This window comes from Mus caroli, chromosome 2, assembly GCF_900094665.2.
Source record: "Mus caroli chromosome 2, CAROLI_EIJ_v1.1, whole genome shotgun sequence".
Taxonomy (NCBI): domain Eukaryota; kingdom Metazoa; phylum Chordata; class Mammalia; order Rodentia; family Muridae; genus Mus; species Mus caroli.
In genome coordinates, this window is record NC_034571.1 from 17,523,744 (window position 1) to 17,545,852 (window position 22,109).

The 22,109-nt window shown below is 39.7% G+C and overlaps 2 protein-coding genes across 8 annotated transcripts in view; one reads left to right on the forward strand and one right to left on the reverse strand.

The window, feature by feature from the left end:
* Positions 1-12,729, reverse strand: part of Enkur (enkurin, TRPC channel interacting protein) — a 26,087-nt gene extending 13,358 nt beyond the window's left edge. The window contains exons 1-3 of one of the 2 annotated variants that reach the window (XM_021156625.2): positions 12,685-12,729; positions 3,435-3,580; positions 985-1,208 (exon numbers count right to left, since the gene is read on the reverse strand). In XM_021156625.2, coding sequence (XP_021012284.1) covers positions 985-1,208; positions 3,435-3,580; positions 12,685-12,692 — 378 coding nt within the window. In that variant the 5' untranslated portion in view covers positions 12,693-12,729. Of the gene's footprint in view, positions 1-984; positions 1,209-3,434; positions 3,581-11,870; positions 12,165-12,684 lie in introns of those variants that run through there. The other variant, XM_021156624.1, reaches the window with a different exon arrangement.
* Thnsl1 (threonine synthase like 1) lies at positions 12,223-21,883 on the forward strand. 6 transcript variants are annotated; one of them, XM_029474586.1, is made up of 4 exons: positions 12,539-12,640; positions 15,199-15,257; positions 17,022-17,175; positions 18,541-21,883. In XM_029474586.1, exon 4 carries the CDS (start codon positions 18,588-18,590, stop codon positions 20,829-20,831), a length of 2,244 nt encoding a protein of 747 aa, XP_029330446.1. In that variant the 5' UTR covers positions 12,539-12,640; positions 15,199-15,257; positions 17,022-17,175; positions 18,541-18,587; the 3' UTR covers positions 20,832-21,883. The 6 variants fall into 6 exon arrangements, with proteins under 6 accessions (XP_021012282.1, XP_029330445.1, XP_029330446.1 ...); XM_021156621.2 differs by lacking the exon at positions 12,539-12,640 and adding an exon at positions 12,705-12,784; XM_021156623.2 differs by lacking the exons at positions 12,539-12,640; positions 15,199-15,257 and adding an exon at positions 12,223-12,248.
* Positions 21,884-22,109: the final 226 nt, after the last annotated feature.

The window sequence follows — 22,109 nt, forward strand, 5'->3', positions numbered from 1 at the left end:
TCCCTCCCTCCCTCCCTCCCTCCTTCCTTCCTTCCTTCCTTCCTTCCTTCCTATTTCTTTTCTATTTCTGGTCACAACTAACTACTATTTGTTATTAATATTTAGGACTTTGCAGCTTATTTTAGTATGTGTTCACACATACTTTTATGCTCAACAAAGTACAGAAAATAGGATAAGATTTATGTATTTTTCTTTGTAAGTTTTTTTTTTTTATTTAAAACCTTCTCTTTTTTTCGAGACAGGGTTTCTCTGTGTGGCCCTGGCTGTTCTGTAACTCACTCTGTAGACCAGGCTGGCCTCAAACTCAGAGATCTGCCTGCCTCTGCCTCCCAAGTGCTGGGATTAAAGGCGTGCGTGCGACACCACTGTCCGGCAAAAACCTTCTTTTTACTAATTGCAAACTACTAATTTACTAATTTTACAAATTTACTTTTTACATAATGTCTAGCAAATAGAATCCTGCCCCCCCCCCCCATGAATACCTTTTCAGGTAGAAATCAATGATCCAAGTCATTAATCCCTTTACAGAGCTTTCCCCAAACTCAAATAAAATAAATAGGCTTTTACTAAAATAGTAGCACAGGTTATTTTGGAGAGATCGACAGGATGGGTCTCTGAAGCTTTGTGTGCTTGTTTCTTATCCCGCCCCCATGTTGATTCAGGTGAATGACCACATCTCACCACCTCCCTCCTGAAAGGCCCGTTCCTCCAGATTCACAGTAGTGACTGCCTTTAGTGACAGTTTTACCTCACTGATAGTTAATATTTTCAGAGACTGCTGTAGTTATTAAGCACATTAGTAACTAAAATTGAGGAAGATAGCAATAATACTTTAGATGTGAGCCGCACACAGACCGCAGAGCGATGGGGACGAGAAGACCTGTTGTGTGTCCAGGGAGCACACTGTATATCTATCTCATAGAGAAGACTAGCTCTCTGCAGGACTTTGGAATCTCTTATCTCTTACTGATAAACAAGGGCTACCTTTTTGTTGATGTACTTGGGGAATAGTCCTGAAGTTTCGAGATCATGCTTATCTCCAGTTCTTTTGTCAACATAAATCGGCTTGGGCTTTTTGGCCACACCCATGATGACGTCAGCTGCATTTGTGTTTATGAAGTTTTTTCCACTCTGTATTCCCATGACTGGATGATCGGTTCTCAGGGGCACTGCAGGCTTCTTGGGAGAGCACCTATTAAACTTTTTTTCTGTTAAACATAACATTTCATTGTTAATGTTCAAAAGTAAACATTATTACTCACTACTGTTTGGGACATGCAAATATGTACCACTAATATTGAGGTTTCATTATAACATATATAAATACTTAAGGTGAAAAAAATTCTATATATCCAAAAGTTTATTGGTTTGTCTACATCAAATAATGCATTGCTTTCCATTTGTCAATAGTACTTCTATAAAAGTACTTAAACAGAAAAAAATGTAATTAATCAAAATACAGAATTAAGCACAATGTAATAATTGATTTGTTGTTGAGTTACAGCATAAAAAGTAAGAGTGTCAGAACAATAGATCATTACTACAGTTCTGATGGCTACTATAGAGGCTATAGCCACACATATTTAGTTTTACCACTTAACATAAGCTTATTTTCAGCACTCTTTCAGTATGAACCAGAATTATTTTTAAGAGAAAACTATAACAAAGCCCTTGAATAAATTAATAAAACTTTACATGGGAAGCCCAATGATCTCTGGATATTTCCACAGACACTCTTATTACTACAGTGAATAATTACTACACACTCAATGCACAGTATAAGAAATAACAGGTTACCAGTGCGACCAAAATTCCCTATTCCTTCCTTCCTTCCTTCCTTCCTTCCTTCCTTCCTTCCTTCCTTCCTTCCTTCCTTCCTTCCTTCCTTCCTTCCTAGTGTGTCCCACCATTCTAAGGGAGCAACCACCAGACTTTTGATTCTATCTCTGTTCCACACACTCTTCATGAAAGCAGGTGAAATTGTTTTGTCTAACAGTCTTTCCGGTTCAACAGTTCCAGCCAGCATTTTTATATAGTCACATCAACATGGCTTGTCTATTCTAAAGTGTAAAACAATTAAAGTTTATTTCTAAGAACTAGAACAACTACTCCTTGTCTTAGTCCAATCTCAACTGTACCAATAATTACTGTGGTCTGAGTTTATTCACTTCTGCACTAGGTGACTCTGTTTGTACAGTGATATTCTGGGGCGTTCACAAGAGAGGTCTGCTCAAACGTGGTTTAACCAAAGGAAAGTCTTTGTTAGCTGGCTGGCGATAACACTGGGTGTTGCGGATCCTAGTGTAGCCCCAAACCTTTCTTAGGGTGAGCTTTTAATCATAAAAATCATGGTCTATGTTGACACACTTCAGTAAACAAGAGCAGTTAGCCAGAAGCAGAACTACAGAAGCCAGAAAGCAAGGTGAGCACATTTAGAGACTTTCCAAGAACTACGGACTTTGATGGATCAGGTCTTTGTTTTAGTTCTGGGAGGTGGTACTACCTACAGGCTGAGTTGTATGACCTGAATGGAACTTTTATCATGGAGTCAGTCATACTAAGATCCGGGGACCTGTTAGAAATGAGATTATAGTACTTCCATTTTCAGGGAAAAATAAAACCCATAATTATTGTTAAAGTCTATGGGTTGGACGACCTTCTTCTTGGGGCTGACTTCTACCCCTCCAGAACTCACATATTAAATCTATAGATATAGTACCTTAGAATGTGAATGCTATTTGAGGGTAAGGTCTTTTAAGGTTATTTAGATAAATAGAAGTTATTAGAATGGTTGCTAATTCAAGTTAGATATTGGTCCCACTGGCAATAACCATTACAGTTTTTATCTTTTAGAAAAAAGTCTGAAGCTAGGCGTGGTGGCACATGCTTTTAATCCCAGCACTTGGGAGGCAGAGGCAGGAGGATTTCTGAATTCAAGGCCAGCCTGGTCTACAGAGTGAGTTCCAGGACAGCCAGGGCTATACAGAGAAACTCTGTCTCAAAAAACAAAAAAACAAAAAACAAAAAACAAAAAACAAAAAAAGTCTAGAGACAAAATGAGGGGCACCTTACCCATCAATCAAACACTATACCTGGGGTGTTAACCCTTTTTTAATAAAAGCTTAACATTAAAGATACAAGTCAGCTCCGGATGCTGAAGCATGGGTGTTGGAGGTGGGGCCTCTTTGGATAGGTCAAGAAGTAACTCATGACGCTTGTCCCACCAGAGTCTGTATAGAGCCAAGTTATCATTGGCCACTATATTTATTTTCTATTTATACTTCTACTTTCTCCTAATCTTGCCAAACCCCACTCAGTATTAGGCAAAGTTGCTGTTGCCTGTGCATATTTAATATCCATTGATGGTAATATAATGGTAGCTAAATTACCAGCCAAGAATCCTAGTGTTTCAAACAGTAAGTGAGTTAACCTACTTGGTGGTAGTGGTTTTTCCTTGGAATGTTTCTTTAGAAAATCCTTTGGGGAAGGTATCTCTACTTTTGCAGGTCCCATGGTTTTCATTGCCGTTTTAAATTTCTTCATGTCATCTTTTATACTTGCTTTAAACAGTGATGTATACCTGAAATTAAAAATTGTAGCATTTCTATTTCTAGTGCAAAATACTTAAAGATTAAAAACAGCCACAAAATTCTGCTTTATAAACGTCTATAATGGAGAGTGGGCATAAAGATTAGCAATCTGACATGGCATCCACTACACTTACCCACACTGGGCTAAAAGAGGGACCAGGGCAAAGGTATTTATTTGTCTCTGAATCATCCTTTGGCTATCCCTAGCATCAGTTGGGCTGTCTCCTCCCTCACTGCTGATCTTACTGATTTGTGTGCCTCCCACCCGCAAGTCCCAGCCAGTTAGTCTTGCTGACAGTTTATTCATCTTCACAATGAACCTAAATTTCATTGATTTTCTCTAATGGTGACTTCTTGCTTCATTTCAACATTTTCCTCACTGTTCTCTAGTATTATTTCCCAAAAGTTTTTTTGAGGTATAATTTTAACCAAATATGTTTGGTTTTAAACTTTTGGGACCTTCTGAGTGTTTAGAGCTATAAATTTTCCTCTAAGTACTGCCTTGGCTGCCTCCCAAAGATCCCCAAAGAAAGGAGATCTTTTCCAGGCTTGGGGCACACACCCTTAATCCCAGCACTTGTGAGACAGAGGCAGGCAGATCTGTGATTTTGAGGACAGTGTACTCGACAAATTGAGTTCCAGGATGGCCAGAGCTACATGGAGCAATACTGTTTGCCTGGGGTATAATGGGGAAGTTAGGATATCTTTCATTTTCATGCATTAAATACAGTTTATATTGCCTTCATTTAGAAGTTTGCTTATGTTTGCTCAGTTTTCACAGATTCAGAGCTCCCAAGTACTTTTAACTGATTTCTAATTCATTTCCACTGTCGTTGGAGAATACACTTTATATGACTTCAATCCTTAAAATAAATACTGACACTTCTGTGTATACTAGAAAGGTTGGAGCCTGAACAGAGCACAACTAGACCCTTGACTGAAGAATAGTCCTCCCTGTCTCAGGGAAAGGTCATCCTCTTTTACCCAGCACATAGCTTTAGGAGGGACACATATGGGGTGGGGTGCTGGTCAGATCACTGAATCAACCTGTTTTTGTAGTTGATATCTTTATTTTTAGAGGGATTTTCTCATAGACTGCATAGAAATTTTAGCCAAGTACTAGCCACTTTTATTTTGTATGTTTGTGTCACTTAACTTTAATGTGCTTTTTGGGCTATATTTGTGGGTTGAAAAGATGACTCAGCAGGTTGAGTTTGTCAGGAAGCCTAGGGACCTGGTTTTGATCCCTGGGACCACAGTCAGAGAGACAGAATGACTCCTGAGGATTAAAGAAAGGTATTTACTGCCACCTCTAATTTATGTCCTTAGCTTGACAATGTTGTGTTCTCTTTTCTGATCTTTAATCTCCATGCTTCATTTTGTGTTGTTGCTACCGTGTCTTCAGATTCCTGCTTGTTACTGTGTCCGCAGATTCCTGTTGGTTACCGTGTCTTCAGATACCCCATTTTCTTTATGAGTGGCTTCCCTGTTGGTGACCCCATCCAGTGTGCTCTTTTCATTTCAGACATGGTCATCTAGAAGATAGACTTGCATCTTCTTTCCCCTTTCCTTTCTCTCCATATCTTAGTCTTACATCTTTTTACCTCTTTGAATGTGGTATTTAGAATGGCTGTTGTCTAGCATTTTCTTATTTGTGCCATTTCTAGCTATTTAGATTGACCACTTCTCTTTAGATTATAACATATTTTCCTGGTTCTTTGCATGCCTGTTCATTTCTGTTGTTTTATTTTGATTTTGAGACAGGGTTTCTCTGCTTAGCCCTGTCTGTCCTGGAACTCACTTTGTAGACCAAGCTGGCCTCCAACTCACAGAGATCCCCCTGCCTCTGCCTCTCAAGTATGGGGATTAAAGGCATGCGCCACCATACCTGGCTTGCCTGTACATTTTTTATTGGATTTCAAGTATTGTGAATTTTATCGAGTTAATTCCTTACTTTTGTCTTTTTTTTTTTACTTTAAAAAAAAGTTTTAACATTTCTTTAGTTTGATTCTAGAATGCAGTTATTATAGTCCAAAAACTTAGTCATTTTAAGGCTAGATGTAAAGTCTTCAGCTTTCTAGCTTTGTCTTTGATTCTGCTCTGCTTCTGAGGCAATGTGTTCTGTGTCTAAGAAGACCGCACCCCTCTGGCCGGTGAGTGGATGAACTTTTCAGCACTGTTCTTTCTGAGGTCATTTTGGTGGTGTTGCATTTCATCACACATATGCACTGTCAGTTAAGAAGCACGAGGACAGCTCAGGTAGGTTTCTGTCCCTCTCTGGACACTTCTCTCCTCTCTGGTGCACTGTTCCGTGAATGCTAGCTGCTTTGTCTTCCCAGCTCTTAACTCTCTTACTTTTCAGATAATCAAGGGCTTTGTTTCCTTTCTCTGGACTTTGGCCAGGATGTTGTCCCTAGAGTGTCTGTTAGGGCAACTGTAACTGCATGCCTGCTTCAATCCTTTCCATTGTTCAGGAAGGACTGACTGCTCTGTGCTGTCCCCTGTCCGGTGGTTGAAAACCTTTGTTCCATGTGTTTTTTCCTGTTGTCCTAGCTGTTCCTGATGAGAGAATAAATCCCATCCTTGCTTGGAAGTACACGTTTGGCTATCATATATATATATATATATATATATATATATATATATATATATATATAATTTAAAAAGGCTGGATAGATGGCTCAGCAGTTAAGAGCACTGACTGCTCTTCCAGAGGTCCTGAGTTCAATTCTCAGCAACCACATGGTGGCTCACAACCATCTGTAATGGGATCTGATACCCTCTTCTGATGTGTCTGAAGACAGGTGCATTGTACTCATATAAATTAAAAATAAATAAATAAATAAATAAATAAAATCTAAAAAAAGAATCAGAGCGATCTCTGTAAAAAAAAAAATAAAGTATTTAAAAATAGATTTCTTTTTGTATAGTACTCAATAGCTTTAGAAAATCCTCAGAACCTGACGCTGATGTTATTAAAATTCTATGTGTAATATCTACCCAAATATAGATTTATCAAAATGTTTGTACTAATATTGTTGGAAGAAAACGCATCAAAGTATCTTAGGGATGTGGAATTTGGGATAGTCTGTTTTCTTCCTGATCTGTTCCTAATTTGGGGTTTTAACTTTTGACAATCTCATATTTGTATAAATTCACTCTGCTCACACCCCGTTCCCCACCCAGTCATGCTGTGTCTATCAGCTTGTATTCTCGGCTTGTGTGACTACACAGACATGTATGACATGTATGACATGTATGACATGTATGACATGTATGACATGTATGACATGTATGACATGTATGCAGAACCAAACTGTTCCTATGCTTCAGGACCTTCCCTCAACCATGAACTCAGTAGCTGGGAATATTATGGACATGAGTGAGTCATAGACAACTGTCGGAAGTGATCTTCAAGCCAATCCTGCGCCTTAAAGCTTCTGCGGAAGTAGGCAGAGAAGGTGTGGTGAAATAGGATGGTTTTTTAGCCTCTTTCTTTTTAGTTTGGAAATTTGCCATTCAATACTTTTTTTGTGTGTATGAATCGAAAACATGCTCATTGGTTAGACAAAACTCTGATATCTGTCGATAAGTAACAATTTTTGTGCCAAATCAATTAGAAATGAATGAATTCAGTTCCCTTCCCTTCATTTTTTCAATCAGTTTTCCCATATAAACTCAGTGCGTGTTTGTTTATATGAATTGCAATGCCAATTGGTGCTATCTTCTTTCTTTCTTATTCTTTTCATCCTTTTAGTGTACATCATCAATATACTTAACTGCTCATCCATAATTAAGAATTTCTTTCATTTTGGGGGTTTTATAACTACATCATCTTCTCCCCTTCCTAACCATCACATGTACCCCTCTTGCCCTTTTGCAAATTCATGGCCTCTTCTGCATTACTTGTGACATAAATTATGTGTGCATGTATATGTACAGCTGTATTTCTTAAATATAACAAAATGGTATGCCTTTTCATGTCAGTATATAGAAAACTTGTTCTTTTAAATAGCTACATGCCATTGCATTTTGGAAATTGTGCAGCTTCATTATAAAGATGGGGCAGGTATATATTTTTTAAAAGATTTATTTATTTATTTTACGTATAGGAGCACACTGTTACTGTTTTCAGACACATCAGAAAAGGGCATTGGATCTCATTACAGATGGTTGTGAGCCACCATGTGGTTGCTGGGAATTGAACTCAGGACCTCCAACAAATGAGAAGCCATTGCTTTTAACTGCTGAGCAATCTCTCTACCACTGTGGCAGGTAATTTTATCAACTGGACCTGTTTTCTACTTACTTTAAAGTGGGCTAGAGATAACTTTTATTTTGAAACTAAAATTGTCATCTTCAATTAACATACTATAATTATTTTATTGCCGATGAGCATAGCATCATAGTCCATTTTATAACATATTAAAATGATACATATTGCTTAATTATGCTGAAAAATTGAAAGGACTTTAAATTTTCCTTGTAATGAATGAGAGATCTGAGAAGCCACAGTGTGTGTGTGTGCGTGTGTGTGTGTACTTGTGTGTACTCATTAATTTAATCAATTAATATTGCCTCTTGAGCTTGAACTGTCTTAGAAAGTCCTCCAAATGATGTCTTGAGAATTTTACATTTAGTTAAATACTGCATAAGTTCACGCACAGACATTGAAATGATTTTTTTTTCAGTTCATCCTATTGATTATATAGGGTAATTAAGTTTTCTAAATTAGATGAAATTCTGCTCCCAGAGTAGTTAGTTGTCACCGTTATGCCCTGTACTTAATTTATAGCCATTAAAGCAGATCTATGTCATTTAGTGTAGTTATGGTAATTCTTAAGCTATTGAGAAAAAATACGGTAAATTTCAATGCTGTCAATATAATCATCTAGAGTTCTGCTTATGGTTATTGGGGCTAGAGCCACATATTGAAATGATGGTAATATAGATACATCAGGCTAAAAAACATATTTCATAAACGTTAATTTTGCTTTTGTCTTCTCTTTTTCTTTTAAAAATGACCATTAGAAAATTTTTTATTGTATTTCGTTTCTAATGGACAATATTTAGGACTGGCCTAAATACCAGAAAAATATGTCCAATTAAATTGAAGAGCAACATTTACATTTAAACTGCTTTCATTAAGCTATGCTGGCAATGGAGCAATATCAGAGTAACAAAACATGGCACATGCCATGAGAGAAGGATAATGACCCTGGCTCTCATCCTACACTGTGTTCTCTCTCCAAGAACCATGAGAAGGTATTTATAGTTCCCCATAAAGAGAATCATACTTCTGCTCAGCTACAACTTAACTTCTGCATATGATGTTGTAACTTGGACATTTCTTCCTTTGTGGATAACTGACTGCCTTCTAGTAGCTCTAAGTCAAATCTGAGTGAGATAGATTCAAGACTTCTGAGTACACAGTCATGTTCTATGTCATTTTGTAATTACATTTTACTTTTCTGTCACTATTTTCTTTTCCTATGCTTCTCATCACAACATATCTTATTGCAGGAGAAGAAAACAGTATATGAATACTAAACAGTATTGGATACATAATAAATTATCAGAAACCAAAGGGGAGCATTCTACTGAAGCCAAGGCACACCTCTAGTTTCTTCCTGTTATTTGGGCAGTTACAAGCTGATACCGCATTGGACCTTGTAGTCAGACTGCTGTCAGTCTCGGCTCTTGTCCTTCTTACCTGCCTCAACTAAAATAATGCTAATCATCTGACAGAGTTCCCATTGGAATAGGGATGGTGAAAAAAGCAGTACAGTGCCCGGAATGCCAGACCGACTAGTAAGTTGGGCATGACTCTGTGGGTATTATCAGTTGCCACTGTAGCTGTTGACATGTATATTGGGTTAACATTTTAAACTAAATCAATTTAACACTGTTTTTCCAGAGTCCTGGGTAAGATAAAAATGCAGTCTTACGTCCTAAATTTTTGAATTCTGGTGAATCTAATAAACTGACCTAAGTTCCTAACATTGTTACTTCTCTTATACAGGGTTGTTTGCATAGAATGGTAAACCTTGTTCTCTAATGAAATAAAGTACTGAACAGGTTGACTTATCTACAGATTTCCTTGGCAGCTAATTTTAACTGGTAGTGTTGGCACATTTCCTCTTTCCAGTGGTTTGCATGCAGAATGCCAGTGAGGCATGCCAGCAGTTCTGACTCTATGTTATCTACGGAAGTGTGGGCGAGAGGCAGTGATGTGGATGAAGCGTGTCAGCTGCAATTTTTCTTGCTGTCAAAATTCTGTTTGCATATTATGTCCTTCTCTTCATTTATAAGGCAGAAAGCAACAACTGATATTTTGCAGTATCTCTTCCACTCATTTACTTGAAACTCCATTAGGGTTTTAAGTAATATATTTCTTTGCAGTTAATCAACATTTTAATGCTCTATTTCTGTTTGACAAGAAGACTTTGGTTCGACAAACATGATGTGGAACATCATGTTTGCGATCAGTTAGTGATCAGTCTCTGCCAGCGCCTTCGAGGTGTGGCAACCTCTCCAAGAACTTGGATTATAATTCAATGATGCAAGAGGGACTTGTACGTTTAAATATCTCCTTGTTATTAAGCATCTTAGTGAGAAAACTGAGGGAAGAGAGTTTGTAGCAGTGTGGTGAAGAAACATGATGAAACGTTTTATCATGCTTTAAAACAACAACAAATCAGTAGCTTGCTCGTGTGGCACCTTGTCAAAATCATAACAGGGTCATTTAGGGCACCCCCTTTTATTCCTTCTTATACTAAGTCTGTTTTGTAATTATTTTTTAGGAATAAACCAAGGAATTTATGCTGTCACTCTATACATGTGCAAGAATACTGGGGCACAGTTAGACACAGAACAGGGGCCAAATGAATCCCTTTTAAAACAAACAAACAAACAAACAAACAAACAAACAACAAACTTCCCAGGTGCATTAAAGCTCTTAACAAAATGCTGAACTAGTAGAATATCTTAACATCCAAACTCAGTATTCCATAGGAGGCAGTTTCTTCCCGTGTGCTACAGAGATTAGGAAGTTTGTCTTCAACAGTACATAGGAATTTTGGACCAAAAGTTGATTCAGCCACAAGTAATGTGAGCATTGCAAACTCCACACTTGTGTCAGCACTTTCTTTCCTCACCAGAGATGCCCAGCTGATAAGCAAGGGAAATACAATATCATGATTGCTCTGATATAAGCTGCCTATTCACTTTGGGTTAAAATGGAAGGACCTACACTTTGCTGTTACCACTCCACGTCATAAAAAATTGGCCATTACATTTGGAGGGAACCTCCGAATGTCTACTAAACTTATTTTCAAATCAGAAAACAAGTGCAAATTGATTGTAGACCTCCACAATAATAATAACTGGTAAATCTTGATTTTTTTTTTCGTGGTTGTTTGGTTTTAGAGACAGGCTCTGTCTTTGTAGCCCATGCTAGCCTTGAACTCAGATTCTCCCCATCAGCATCCTGGGTGCCGAAACAGGAATACGCACCTGAGAGCTGGTTCTTTTAAGGTGGCTGTGACTTTCATAAGTCAAAAGACAAAGATATATAACAGAAATCACCGACTCCTAGGAGGCATGGAACTGCCCTCTTCTCTCAGATTTCAATACAGTTTACAATATACCTATATGGTCAAGTATCTGGGACATTTATTTTGTAGTTTCCTTTTTCAGATTTGGAGATTTTCAGAAATCTAACAAACACATAAGAATTTCCTTCAGTTATATATTTTGGAATATCTGTCTATCCAACTGTATCCCTTTCATTAAACCACAAGATCTGAAAAAATCCTAGACATACTCTCTAGTCCATCATTTTTGTTTAACCAATTGAAATACTGAGGCCTAGAAACAAATGAGAATTCAATTTAGACACAAATTACGGGAGGCAAAAGAGTGCCGAAGTCAAATACAACATTGAGTTCCTAAATTAAACATCAGATTTCCTAAAACGGACGGATAAAACAGATTTTTTCCCCTCTTTTCAACGACATGGAATTTCACACTATACATAGCACCTAAAACCAAATTAATAATTGCATATTAGTGGGGGACTATGATCATAAAATGGATGTCTGACAACACTAGCTCACCTTTTTTTTTTTCTGTGAAATATGAAACGCTATTTAGATTTGTCCACCTGGTCTTAAGAAGTTGCGATCCAAGATTAAATTTAAGAGTCAGCCCCGTAAGTCCTTAAAAGAGGTTAACAATCTTTCTCTGGGCTGAAGTCATCGCTTTTGCTTACCCACATACCTAGGATGCTGGGGCGGCTCCTTCAAGTCACTGGGTATGAGGTTATAAATACTCTCGGAAGTGCAGGGTGAGTCCATGGCCACCAAGGAATTCCTTAACAAGTCCTCAGCTTCTTGGCTCACTTTCCCACTGTCTCAACTCCTTCTCTCACCGCCCTTTTCTTTTCTTACTCTCTTATCAAGGAACTAAAATTTCTCTTTCCTGTAATTTCCCTTTGACCCTTTCCTAACAGTCCCTTTTTCAGGAAGAAAATAATTCTGCTCCGAGTCTGTTTAGCGTTGTTGGCCACGTGGTTGCTAAGGAAACAGTTGCTAGGATACGGGGCAAACTGGCTTTTATCTGATTCCTTTTTTGTAACTTCCTCTGTCTGAGAAAAACGTAAGGAAAAAGACGTTCCTGCGACTTTGGAAAAGAGGACGTGAAAACAGTGTCTCCCCCGCACCCAAACATTTTGTGTTTTTCCTCGGTACATCTGGAAAGAAAAATTCTACAATAGGGAGCAGGACAGACACGCACGCGTCACACAATAGTTTCTAACATGCAGGCCTCGCCCCTGCGGGGGTGGAGCGATCGACGGGGAAGGGGTGGAGCCTCGGGGTAATGGGAGGGGCGTCTGGGTTACGTGGTTGGCCTAGTAGCGCGGCGCGCAGTCAGCGCAGGCGCAGAAACAGCAGCTTGGGGCGGGCTTGCCGGCTGAGGTTACCAGGCGGTGCCGAAGTCGCTTCCCTTTCCCCCTTTCTCTCTTTTCTCTTCTTTGGGTGGTTTTCTTGGTGAGTTAATGGAGGAGGAATGGAAAGCCAGCGAGAGTTGTTACCCTAGCATCCCTCCTTCCGTCGTGCCCCATCAGGCCTCTCTTTGCCATCCACCTGTCGCACCGGACCCTGCGGCGGGCCCTGCGGTCCTCTGTCTCCACGGTGCGTGCGCGAGCGCTACCCTGCGCCAGGAGGACCCGCCTTTGGAAGAGGGCCTCGAATTTTGCCCAGGTTTCAGCCCTTGACCCCCTTTTTGACATGTTTTTGTTTTTTTTTCTCTCTGAGAAGTGCTTTTATTTCGTTTTGAGCTGTTTGATCTTCCGTTCATGCGTATGCACTTGTGATTGCACTCTCATTTGAAAGCCTTCACCCAGTCACATCCTTTGGCCCTGGGATTTGGGGGGAAATTTCGTGGGTCTAAATCCACTTGGCAGCTGCCCTGCCAGGGGAGTCAGGAGCATCAGTTCTGCAATTCTCACTGCCTGGTGGCTGGGTTAAATGTCCTGGTGGCTTAGTGAACGTTTCAGTCCTCACTTGGAAGGCCTCGCTCAATGCAAGTCGTGATTGGAGGCTTCCGCCAAATTTTATTCGATAAGAATAAAGAAACAATTTAGTTTCCTGTTTTTCGGTTTGATAGAATTTATCTATTTTTTCTGGGCAGCCCACGGCTCAGATGAATAATCTTTTGGGGTGGGGTGATGTGATTCCTTATTTCACAGCAGATTGGGTTTCTTTAAAAACATTCCATATAGATTTAGGGGTGGATAGGGAGCACCGATTTTTGCTTTTGAAAAAAATGATTTCTCTGCTTCTTTTTACTTAACATGTAAAGAGAAAAACTTCCTTGTTGGGTATATGCTCCTGTGCATGTTAACTGTTGAGTTGTGAATTCATAGAATGTAAACAGTATTAACCAACTTGATAGCCATTAGCCAAGGCTATACCTTCCTGACCTCAGGATAGAACCCAAGGATTCAGGTATTTGAGGCCAGTAGTCCGAACCAGATTGACAACCCAAGGCATGTTCTAATTAGAAGCAGCTGATACGTGAAAAGGGGTGTAAGAATGCAGCTTTCACTAAAGGGGAATGACATAAAGTTAGCAGACGTTATTCATGGATTCTGTATGTCAGTGTCTCATTTGTTCAAGTTTATTCATAATTCTTCAATATTTAGCCACACATTGTTAGTAATTTATGGACGTAGGCATGGCAGTGAAAATTTGGAAGTGTGGTATGTGCATGTTTCCAGCTGAAGTGAGGCCAGCTGTGTTTTGTCTTGTTTGGGGTTTCAGTAACATATATCCTTTTTATATTCCGCAAAACATGCCACATGCTTTGCATTCATATGGTTTCAGTGGCCACTTAAAGTGATTCCTAAACTGAGTACTCAGGTACTCCGTAGTAGTCCAAAGTATGACGAGCCTGGTGTGTATACAGAGAAAGCAGGTATGTTAAGATGAGCTTCATTCAGGAGTGAGTTAAGAGTGCTGCTGGCTTCATTCCTATTAATTAATGAGCGGCATATATATATGTATATATATTAATATACTCATTGGAAAAAGTATTGTGACTAAAGGCTCATGGGAACCCAACCCAGCGTCTCACTTAGGAATTCATAGTGGCCACGCTCACCAGTTCATGGGTGGTGGGAGTGACCCTAACTACATAAAGGAGAAGCAACCACAGTGAAGACTCAGATTACAGGTAAACGGGCAGCAGTGGAAGATTAGTCCATCTTCTCCTGTCTTTTAATTAACTAAGACTTGGGCAGAGAGGCTCCAAAGTTATTTTTATGGCTGAATATTACAAAACAAACTTTAGTATGTAGTTTAAGACAGAATTAGAAGGATATTCTTTTATTTGCCATTTGTTATCGCACTTGCCTGCCTTTTGCTAGTCTAATGAGACCATTTATTGTGACATTGTACGTATGCAGAATTTATAAGTTGAATTTATAAGTTTACTTAGACCTGCCAGTATTGTTTAGAAAGAGGAAATGAGGTCACATTTGAAGTGAGACCATGGGGTGGTAGGCCCGAGGAAGACTGGAGAAAGTAAGGAAAGTTAATATGTGTAGTGTTTGCCTTTCCACTGTCTGCTCTTTATAGAATGGATATTAAGTAACCTGTGTAAAATGTTGAATCAAACATGAAATATTCATTGTCTATGAAGACAATAAGAACAAACCAGCTACTCAGGTAGTACACCGTGTCTTGTGTGTGTGTGTGTGTGCGCGTGCAGTGTGAGTTGTTTAATGCATGTGTGTACCTAAGAGTGTTCCTATACATGTGCAGAAACAGAAGATTAACTATGTTGTTTTGAGGTGTCCTTAAAAGCAGCTAGTGCTGCTGGGCAGTGGTGGCGCACACGTTTAATCCCAGCACTTGGGAGGCAGAGGCAGGTGGATTTCTGAGTTCAAGGCCAGCCTGGTCTAGAGAGTGAGTTCCAGGACAGCCAGGGCTACACAGAGAAACCCTGTCTCGAAAGAAAAGAAAAAAGTAGGTAGTGCTAACACGCACTACCAAAGTACAATTTTGTGAATTGCTGAGTAATTTAAGTTAAAATTTTTCACTAGGCTTTGCTTTACTTCAGAGAGTGTATCAGACTGCATGGCAAACTGGTTTGTAATTTGAAGTAAGCATCACTGTTTTCTTTAAAATTTATACATGATATACTTGGTCTTATCTCTGGATAATTTGATTCTGTCAGTAGATTATTTGATATTTATCATTGACTGGAAATTACTAATATTAATACTTGTGGGACCGTGGGTGTGGAGGAAAGAGGGGAGGGGGAGAAAACCCGCGTCCTGCTAGAGTTCCATTGCTCTGGGCGGTGGAAGACTGCTGCATGCTTTCTAGTGGCCCCAGGTGGGTGTCTGGCTGTGTGAAGCCACTGACCCCAGCTTGGCGGGTGGTGGACAAGGGGCAGTCCCAGGCACCAAGTTCCCAGCTTTGGGCATCCCATACACGGATGGACACCGCGGAAGAGCTGAGAACAGAATGGGAGCCCCCAAGGCCTAAGGGAGGTGTGGGCAGGGGAAGAGGGCGCTGGGTGGTTCCCACAAGAGTCCTTGGTCTGGTCTGTGGGTGGAGCGCAGGAAGGACTTCTGGTGGGAGATTAGATGTGGCTTGTTAGGTGAAAGCCTATCGCATCTTTCAAGCATGGAGGACCTTGATGAGCAGAGACAGCCTATGGTTTTAGAGCTTTATTGTAGAAAGGCGGGGGGGGGGGGGGAAGAAAAGAAGGTAGAAAGAGGGAGACCGACCATGGCCATGTGGAAAGAGGGGGGAAGGGAGAGAGAGAAGGACGGCTAGAGATGAGAGTAAGAAAGGTGAGAACTTAAAGAGAGGGAGGAGGGGGCCAAGCAGTCCCTCTTATAGTGGGCTGGGCTATCTTGCTGTTGCCAGGTAACTGTGGGGAGGAACTTATCTGGCTATAGTCAGGTAACTGTGGGGGTGGAGTCTAGCCAGAATGCCAGAAGCTTGGGACATTGTCTCAGTGATTAGTAGTCACAGAAATATGGAGTTGGGGGCTCTGTGGTGTCAGGCACCTGGCTCTGGGAACATGGCTCGCTTTTCTGTCCCTTGTAGAGTTCTCTGCTGGGTCGCTAGAGCAAACCCCATTCAACCAAAATAGGTTGCCTATCACAGTCCCACAAATAGTTCTGTGATACTTACCAGAATATACACTTTGAATTTATCATAGACCCATTTCAGTAGCTAAGACCTGTGTGTGGATAGCAGAGGCTTACAGGGTTTTCAGAGTGGTTTAGATGAACAGGAAAATCTGAAAGGACAGTTTAGGTACTCATTGCATAGCTTTTAGTTTACCAATCTGCCCTCAGCATTAAACTACAGTTAAAAAAAATTAAAGTCAGAGGTCATAATGAAAGATATTGCAATTGCTACTATTTGGTTATGTTGTCATTTTTTTGTTTTGTTTTGTTTTTGTTTTTGTTTTTTGAGACAGGGTTTCTCTGTATAGTGCACATTATGTGCCTATCTGGTTCCTATAGAGGTTAGAAGAGGTGTCAGATTCCCTGAAACTTGAGTTTATAAATGGTTTTGAGCCACTGTGTGGGCACTAAATCAAATCCCGGTCCTCTGCAAGAGCTAGTGCTCTTAACTTCTGAGCCATCACTCCAGACCTGGTTATGTTGTCTTTTATTGCTCGATGATTCAAATAACTTCAATACTGTTACTAGAATACATTTATATGATATAATTTTCAAGATAAAAGCCTGGTATTTTAATTATTCAATAATAGATTTTGGAAACATGAAAAAATTTTCCGTGTCATTTAAAAATTCCAAGTGCCATTTTGAAATATTTATGCATACAATTTTAAGATACTGTATGAAGTTATGATTAACTAGAAATTCTTTTTTCATTGTAGACCCTGCTTTTTGCAAAGATCGACTTTGCCTCAGACTCAGTACACTCTTCATCTGTACCTGTAATGTTGTGTTTCCACTTCAGTGAGTTAAGCACAGCACCGTACAAAGCCAAATAAGGAAATGAAGTTTTCCTCTTGACAGGCCAGCTTGCTTGTAAGTAAAATTTAGAGTTAGATTTTAAAAAATGGTCTAAAGATTTTATTGTAAAACAGAGTTTAGGTAGTGTCAAAAGCAGTGAACTGTTGGAAAATTTTTATGATTAAATATACCACTTAATTTTTGATGTAGTTTAGTTGCATACTAGTTCTATCAGAGAGTGTGTAAAACGCCTCACTCTGTACCTCTAAAGCTACATCAGTCAATTTAAGAAATGTTACAAGTTTTTAACACAATACTTGATACCTGGCATGTTTCGTTTTAAAAATGAGTACATTTCCAAAGACAGGGGTTGGATTGATATTGAAAATTGTAGATCATCTCGAGATGCCACAGTAGTATCCTTTCAGCACTGAGTATCTTCATGTTTTTCTTGGCTCTTTATCTGAAGTCTAGGATTTAAGTTCCACCACTAATGATGCTGCAGTAACATAAACAAGTGAGGACTTTGCTGATTAATCTTTATTAATTTTTGTACATTATCCATTCTACTATGGCCTTTTAAAGGCATCCAATATGAAAATATGTAAACATGGTCCTCAGCAGTGTGCATATAGAAAAGGAAAGAGCACATTTGGACTCAGTGTAGAAAGCCATATCTTATGAGCAAGTGTGGTCATTTACTCTAGTTTTCTATTGTGCATTTTATGAGAAATTAATAAATAATGATAGTCAGTTAATATGATCATAAAAATAAATTGAATATTAAAACTGTAGCTCAGCTTTTGTGAATTGTAAATGAGTATTTGTGTAAGTACACATACTCTGTGTTATAAGCCAACAAATCGTAACCCAGTGTTTCCTACAGGAGTTTTACAAGGAAAAGGGACACTAGTAGGAGATACTGTATTTTTTTTTTTTTGAGATACTGTATTTTAACGTCTTTCTGATAAGGTATTTTCTGAATATATTTCTGCTGTCTATTTGCTCTTTGTAATCCTCAGTCATACACTTTATTATGAATCCCATTTTATTGGTGTCCTGAAATTTGAGAAGATATTAACCAATGCTGTTTTTTTCTCAAAGAACTAAATAGACATGACAATAGCAGAGGGCCTTGGAGGGAGGAGGTGGGAGAGGAGGGGGTGGGAGGGAGTGGAGGAAAGATAATCAGAATGTAATAAAAGCATGATGGAAATGGCACGATGAGGCTCATTGGTTGCGTAATTAATATGTCATAGTTATAATACCTTGTTAAGAAGAATAGTGCACAATATTTATTATAAGACTTTTAAAGTATCCCATCGATTTGAAGTAATTTGAACATCTGTGTATTGAGTGCATGTATATATTCAGTTCTGTCAGGATGTTAGCAGTTTGCTGAAGAAGTAACCACGTGCCTTTTTTTGTGTCTTAAAAAAGGGCTAAACCCAACCCCTAGGTTGGCCTGGTCAGAAAAGTGAAAAGAAATGCTGACCTTGACCAGATGTCATCATTTGAAACAGAGAACACAGGAGTGTCTTTCTAGCCTGCTGGTTAAAGTGCAGAGCCGCACACAGCTCCTGCTTCCACGAGCCTCTGCACGTGCAGAATCAGGGAAGTCATGGCACTCCACCTACTCTCTTGTTGGAGACAAAAATATTGTCCTGATGGGGCCACCTGGTTCTGGGAAAACAACAATTGGCAGAATATTAGGTGACAAACTAGGCTGTTGTGTCATCGATGTAGATAGTGATGTCCTTGAGAAAGCCTGGAATATGAGTGCGTCTGAAAAATTGCAGGATGTTGGTAATGAGCGATTTTTAGAAGAGGAAGGAAAAACAGTATTAAACTTGTCTGCATCTGGAAGTGTGATTTCCCTCAGTGGGTCCAATCCCATGCATGATGCTAGCATGTGGCATCTGAAGAAAAATGGAATTGTTGTATACCTAGATGTGCCTCTAACAGATATAATTAGTCGTCTGAAATCAATGAGAATTGATAGGATTGTTGGCCAGAACACTGGAGCATCTCTGAGAGACTCGCTGAAGCACGTAAGACTGTACTATAAGAAGTGGTACGATGCCCGAGTCGTCTGTGAGAGTGGGGCTTCAGCTGAGGAGGTTGCAGACAAAGTCCTTGATGTGGTTAAAAGATACCAAGATGTGGATTCAGAGACATTCATTTCAACAAGGCATGTTTGTCTTAAAGATCATGACAAGAAGTTTCCACCAAAATACTTCAGTGAAGCTGTGGTTGAGGGATTGGCTTCTGATGGTGGCCTCTTTGTTCCTGAGAAGGAGTTTCCAAAACTAAGTCGTGGGGAGTGGAATAACCTAATAGGAGCAACCTACATAGAAAGAGCACAGGTGCTCTTGGAAAGGTGCATTCACCCTGCGGACATACCTGCTGCCAAATTAGGAGAAATGATTGAAACTGCTTATGGGGAAAACTTTGCCTGCTCCAAAGTTGCCCCTGTCAGGCACCTTTCTGGCAATCAGTTCATCTTGGAGTTGTTCTATGGCCCAACGGGCTCCTTTAAGGATTTGTCTTTACAGCTAATGCCTCATATTTTTGCCTACTGTATCCCACCAGGTTGCAATTATGTGATACTTGTAGCCACTTCAGGAGACACTGGGAGTGCAGTCTTAAATGGGTTTAGCCATCTTAATAAAAATGATAAGGAAAGAATAGCTGTGGTCACATTTTTTCCCGAGAACAGAGTTAGTGATTTCCAGAAAGCAGAGATAATTGGCAGTCAGAGAGAAAATGGTTGGGCAATAGGTGTCAGGTCAGATTTTGATTTTTGCCAGACAGCTATTAGAAAAATATTTAATGATTCTGATTTTACTGGCTTTCTGGCTGTGGAATATGGAACAATCTTAAGTTCAGCTAATTCTATAAATTGGGCTCGACTACTTCCGCAGGTAGTTTATCATGCCTCTGCATACCTTGAGCTTGTTAACCAACGGTTTATTTCTTTTGGAAGCCCAGTAGATGTCTGTGTTCCCACAGGAAACTTTGGGAACATGTTAGCGGCAGTGTATGCCAAGATGATGGGAATTCCTATTCGAAAATTTATCTGTGCCTCTAATCAGAACCACGTTTTGACTGATTTCATAAAAACTGGACATTATGATCTAAGGAATAGGAAATTAGCACAAACCTTTTCACCATCAATAGATATTCTCAAGTCTTCCAACCTGGAGCGGCATTTGTACTTGATGGCTAACAAGGACGGGCAGCTGATGGCAAATTTGTATCATCAGTTAGAGAGTCAGCTCCACTTCCAGATTGAGAAGGTGCTGGTTGAGAAACTGCAGCAAGATTTTGTTGCTGGCTGGTGTTCTGAAGGAGAATGCCTAGCAGCTATCAGCACTACCTACAATGCATCAGGCTATATTTTGGATCCACATACCGCTGTTGCGAAAGTGGTTGCAGACAAGATGCAAGACAAAAGCTGCCCAGCGATCATTGCATCCACAGCTCACTACTCCAAGTTTGCCCCTGCTATCATGCAGGCACTGGGGATCAAAGAACTCAACCAGACGCCGTCAAGCCAGCTTTACTTACTCAGCTCGTACAATGCATTGCCACCTCCTCACGAGGCTCTGCTAGAGAGAATGAAGCAGAAGGAGAAGATGGATTACCAGGTTTGTGTAGCTGATGTGGATGTCCTGAAGAGTCATGCAGAAAAACTCATCCAAAATTGGTTTGTAAGGAAGTCTGAGTAGGGGTTTTTCTCAGTAAGGAGCAATAATAAATCTCGAACATCGATTTGGACTACAATAGCATTTGCTTTATTTTGTGTAAATGTTTATGTGTGCCTCTGATCTCTGGAGCTGACTGTGACACCTGCTGTGTACCTCCTCAGGTCCTCCAGAAGAGACGGAGGCCAGCATAGTACCTGGAACCCTCTGCTATCATGCTTTATTTTCTGCACATGTTGGGTATGGCAGTTTCTCCTTTACCCCACACTTCTGAGTGGAACAAAAATATCTGGTTTTAGCATAGCATTTACAAATATTTAAATACAGTTAGGTGCTGCATATCTAGTCATTTAGTGTTTATTGAACAATTTGTGCTTGAGATAGTTAGCTAATATAGAGGAAGTAGTAAGCTCACTAGGATTAGAATCATCGTTTTTAACCCCTTTCAAATTCCATTTTGGACAATACTTGATGACATGTACACTGTCCAGCTAGAGATTTAGTGGCCCATTCACTGCTCTTTGAATGGCTGTAGTTAGTGCTGGTGAAGTTTGAAAATCAGGCCGATGTAGGATGTAGCAGTTGACAGAACTGTGAAGTAGTGAACACGGAAACAAAGTCGCCTACTTCAAGAGAAAGGCGGTCCAAGATTAGTAATGTTTAAGATGCTTTATTAAAGTTCAGTTATAGACAGCAGCTCTTCTGTATTATTTTTAGTCTGGTTCTATTTGTCTCACTTAAAAAAAAAACCATTTTGGGGTACCTCAATCCTCACAAATTGGTAACTATGCTCCGTCTCCATTGCTGTGTAGTGACAGTGATTTTAATTGTGGTTTGTATTCTTCCTGAGTATTTACTTTCTGGATTGAAGGGTGTGACTGACTGAAGACGTGCAATGGGCTGTTCCCCACCACAAGATGGCATTCCTCACAGCATTTGCTATTGCCGACGACAGTCTGCTTCTGGGTACCTTCCAGAGAAATGTTCAACATTGAAATGATGAAAAAGGTTAATAGTTTTAATGGGCAATAAGCAATTTGTTATCCAAGTTTTAAATTAAACCAATTACATGTTAATATCAGCTCTCTGGCTTTGCTTCAAAAATGTAGTTCTAGGGCCTGTAATGGAGGCCAGGAATGTCCCTGTACAGTGCACAAAACCCTGGGCACCATCCTTAGCACCTAGGAAGGTAGAGACAGTGAGTAAAGGTCATATTTAGTCACACAGTTAGAGACCAGCCTGGGATACACGAGGTCCTGTTTAAAACAAACAAACAAACAAACAACACTTGAAACACTTTTT

Bases quoted from the DNA above. Each gene is read 5' to 3' on its own strand.
- Thnsl1 (XM_021156623.2), top strand. From the start codon at position 18,588: ATGCTGACCTTGACCAGATGTCATCATTTGAAACAGAGAACACAGGAG.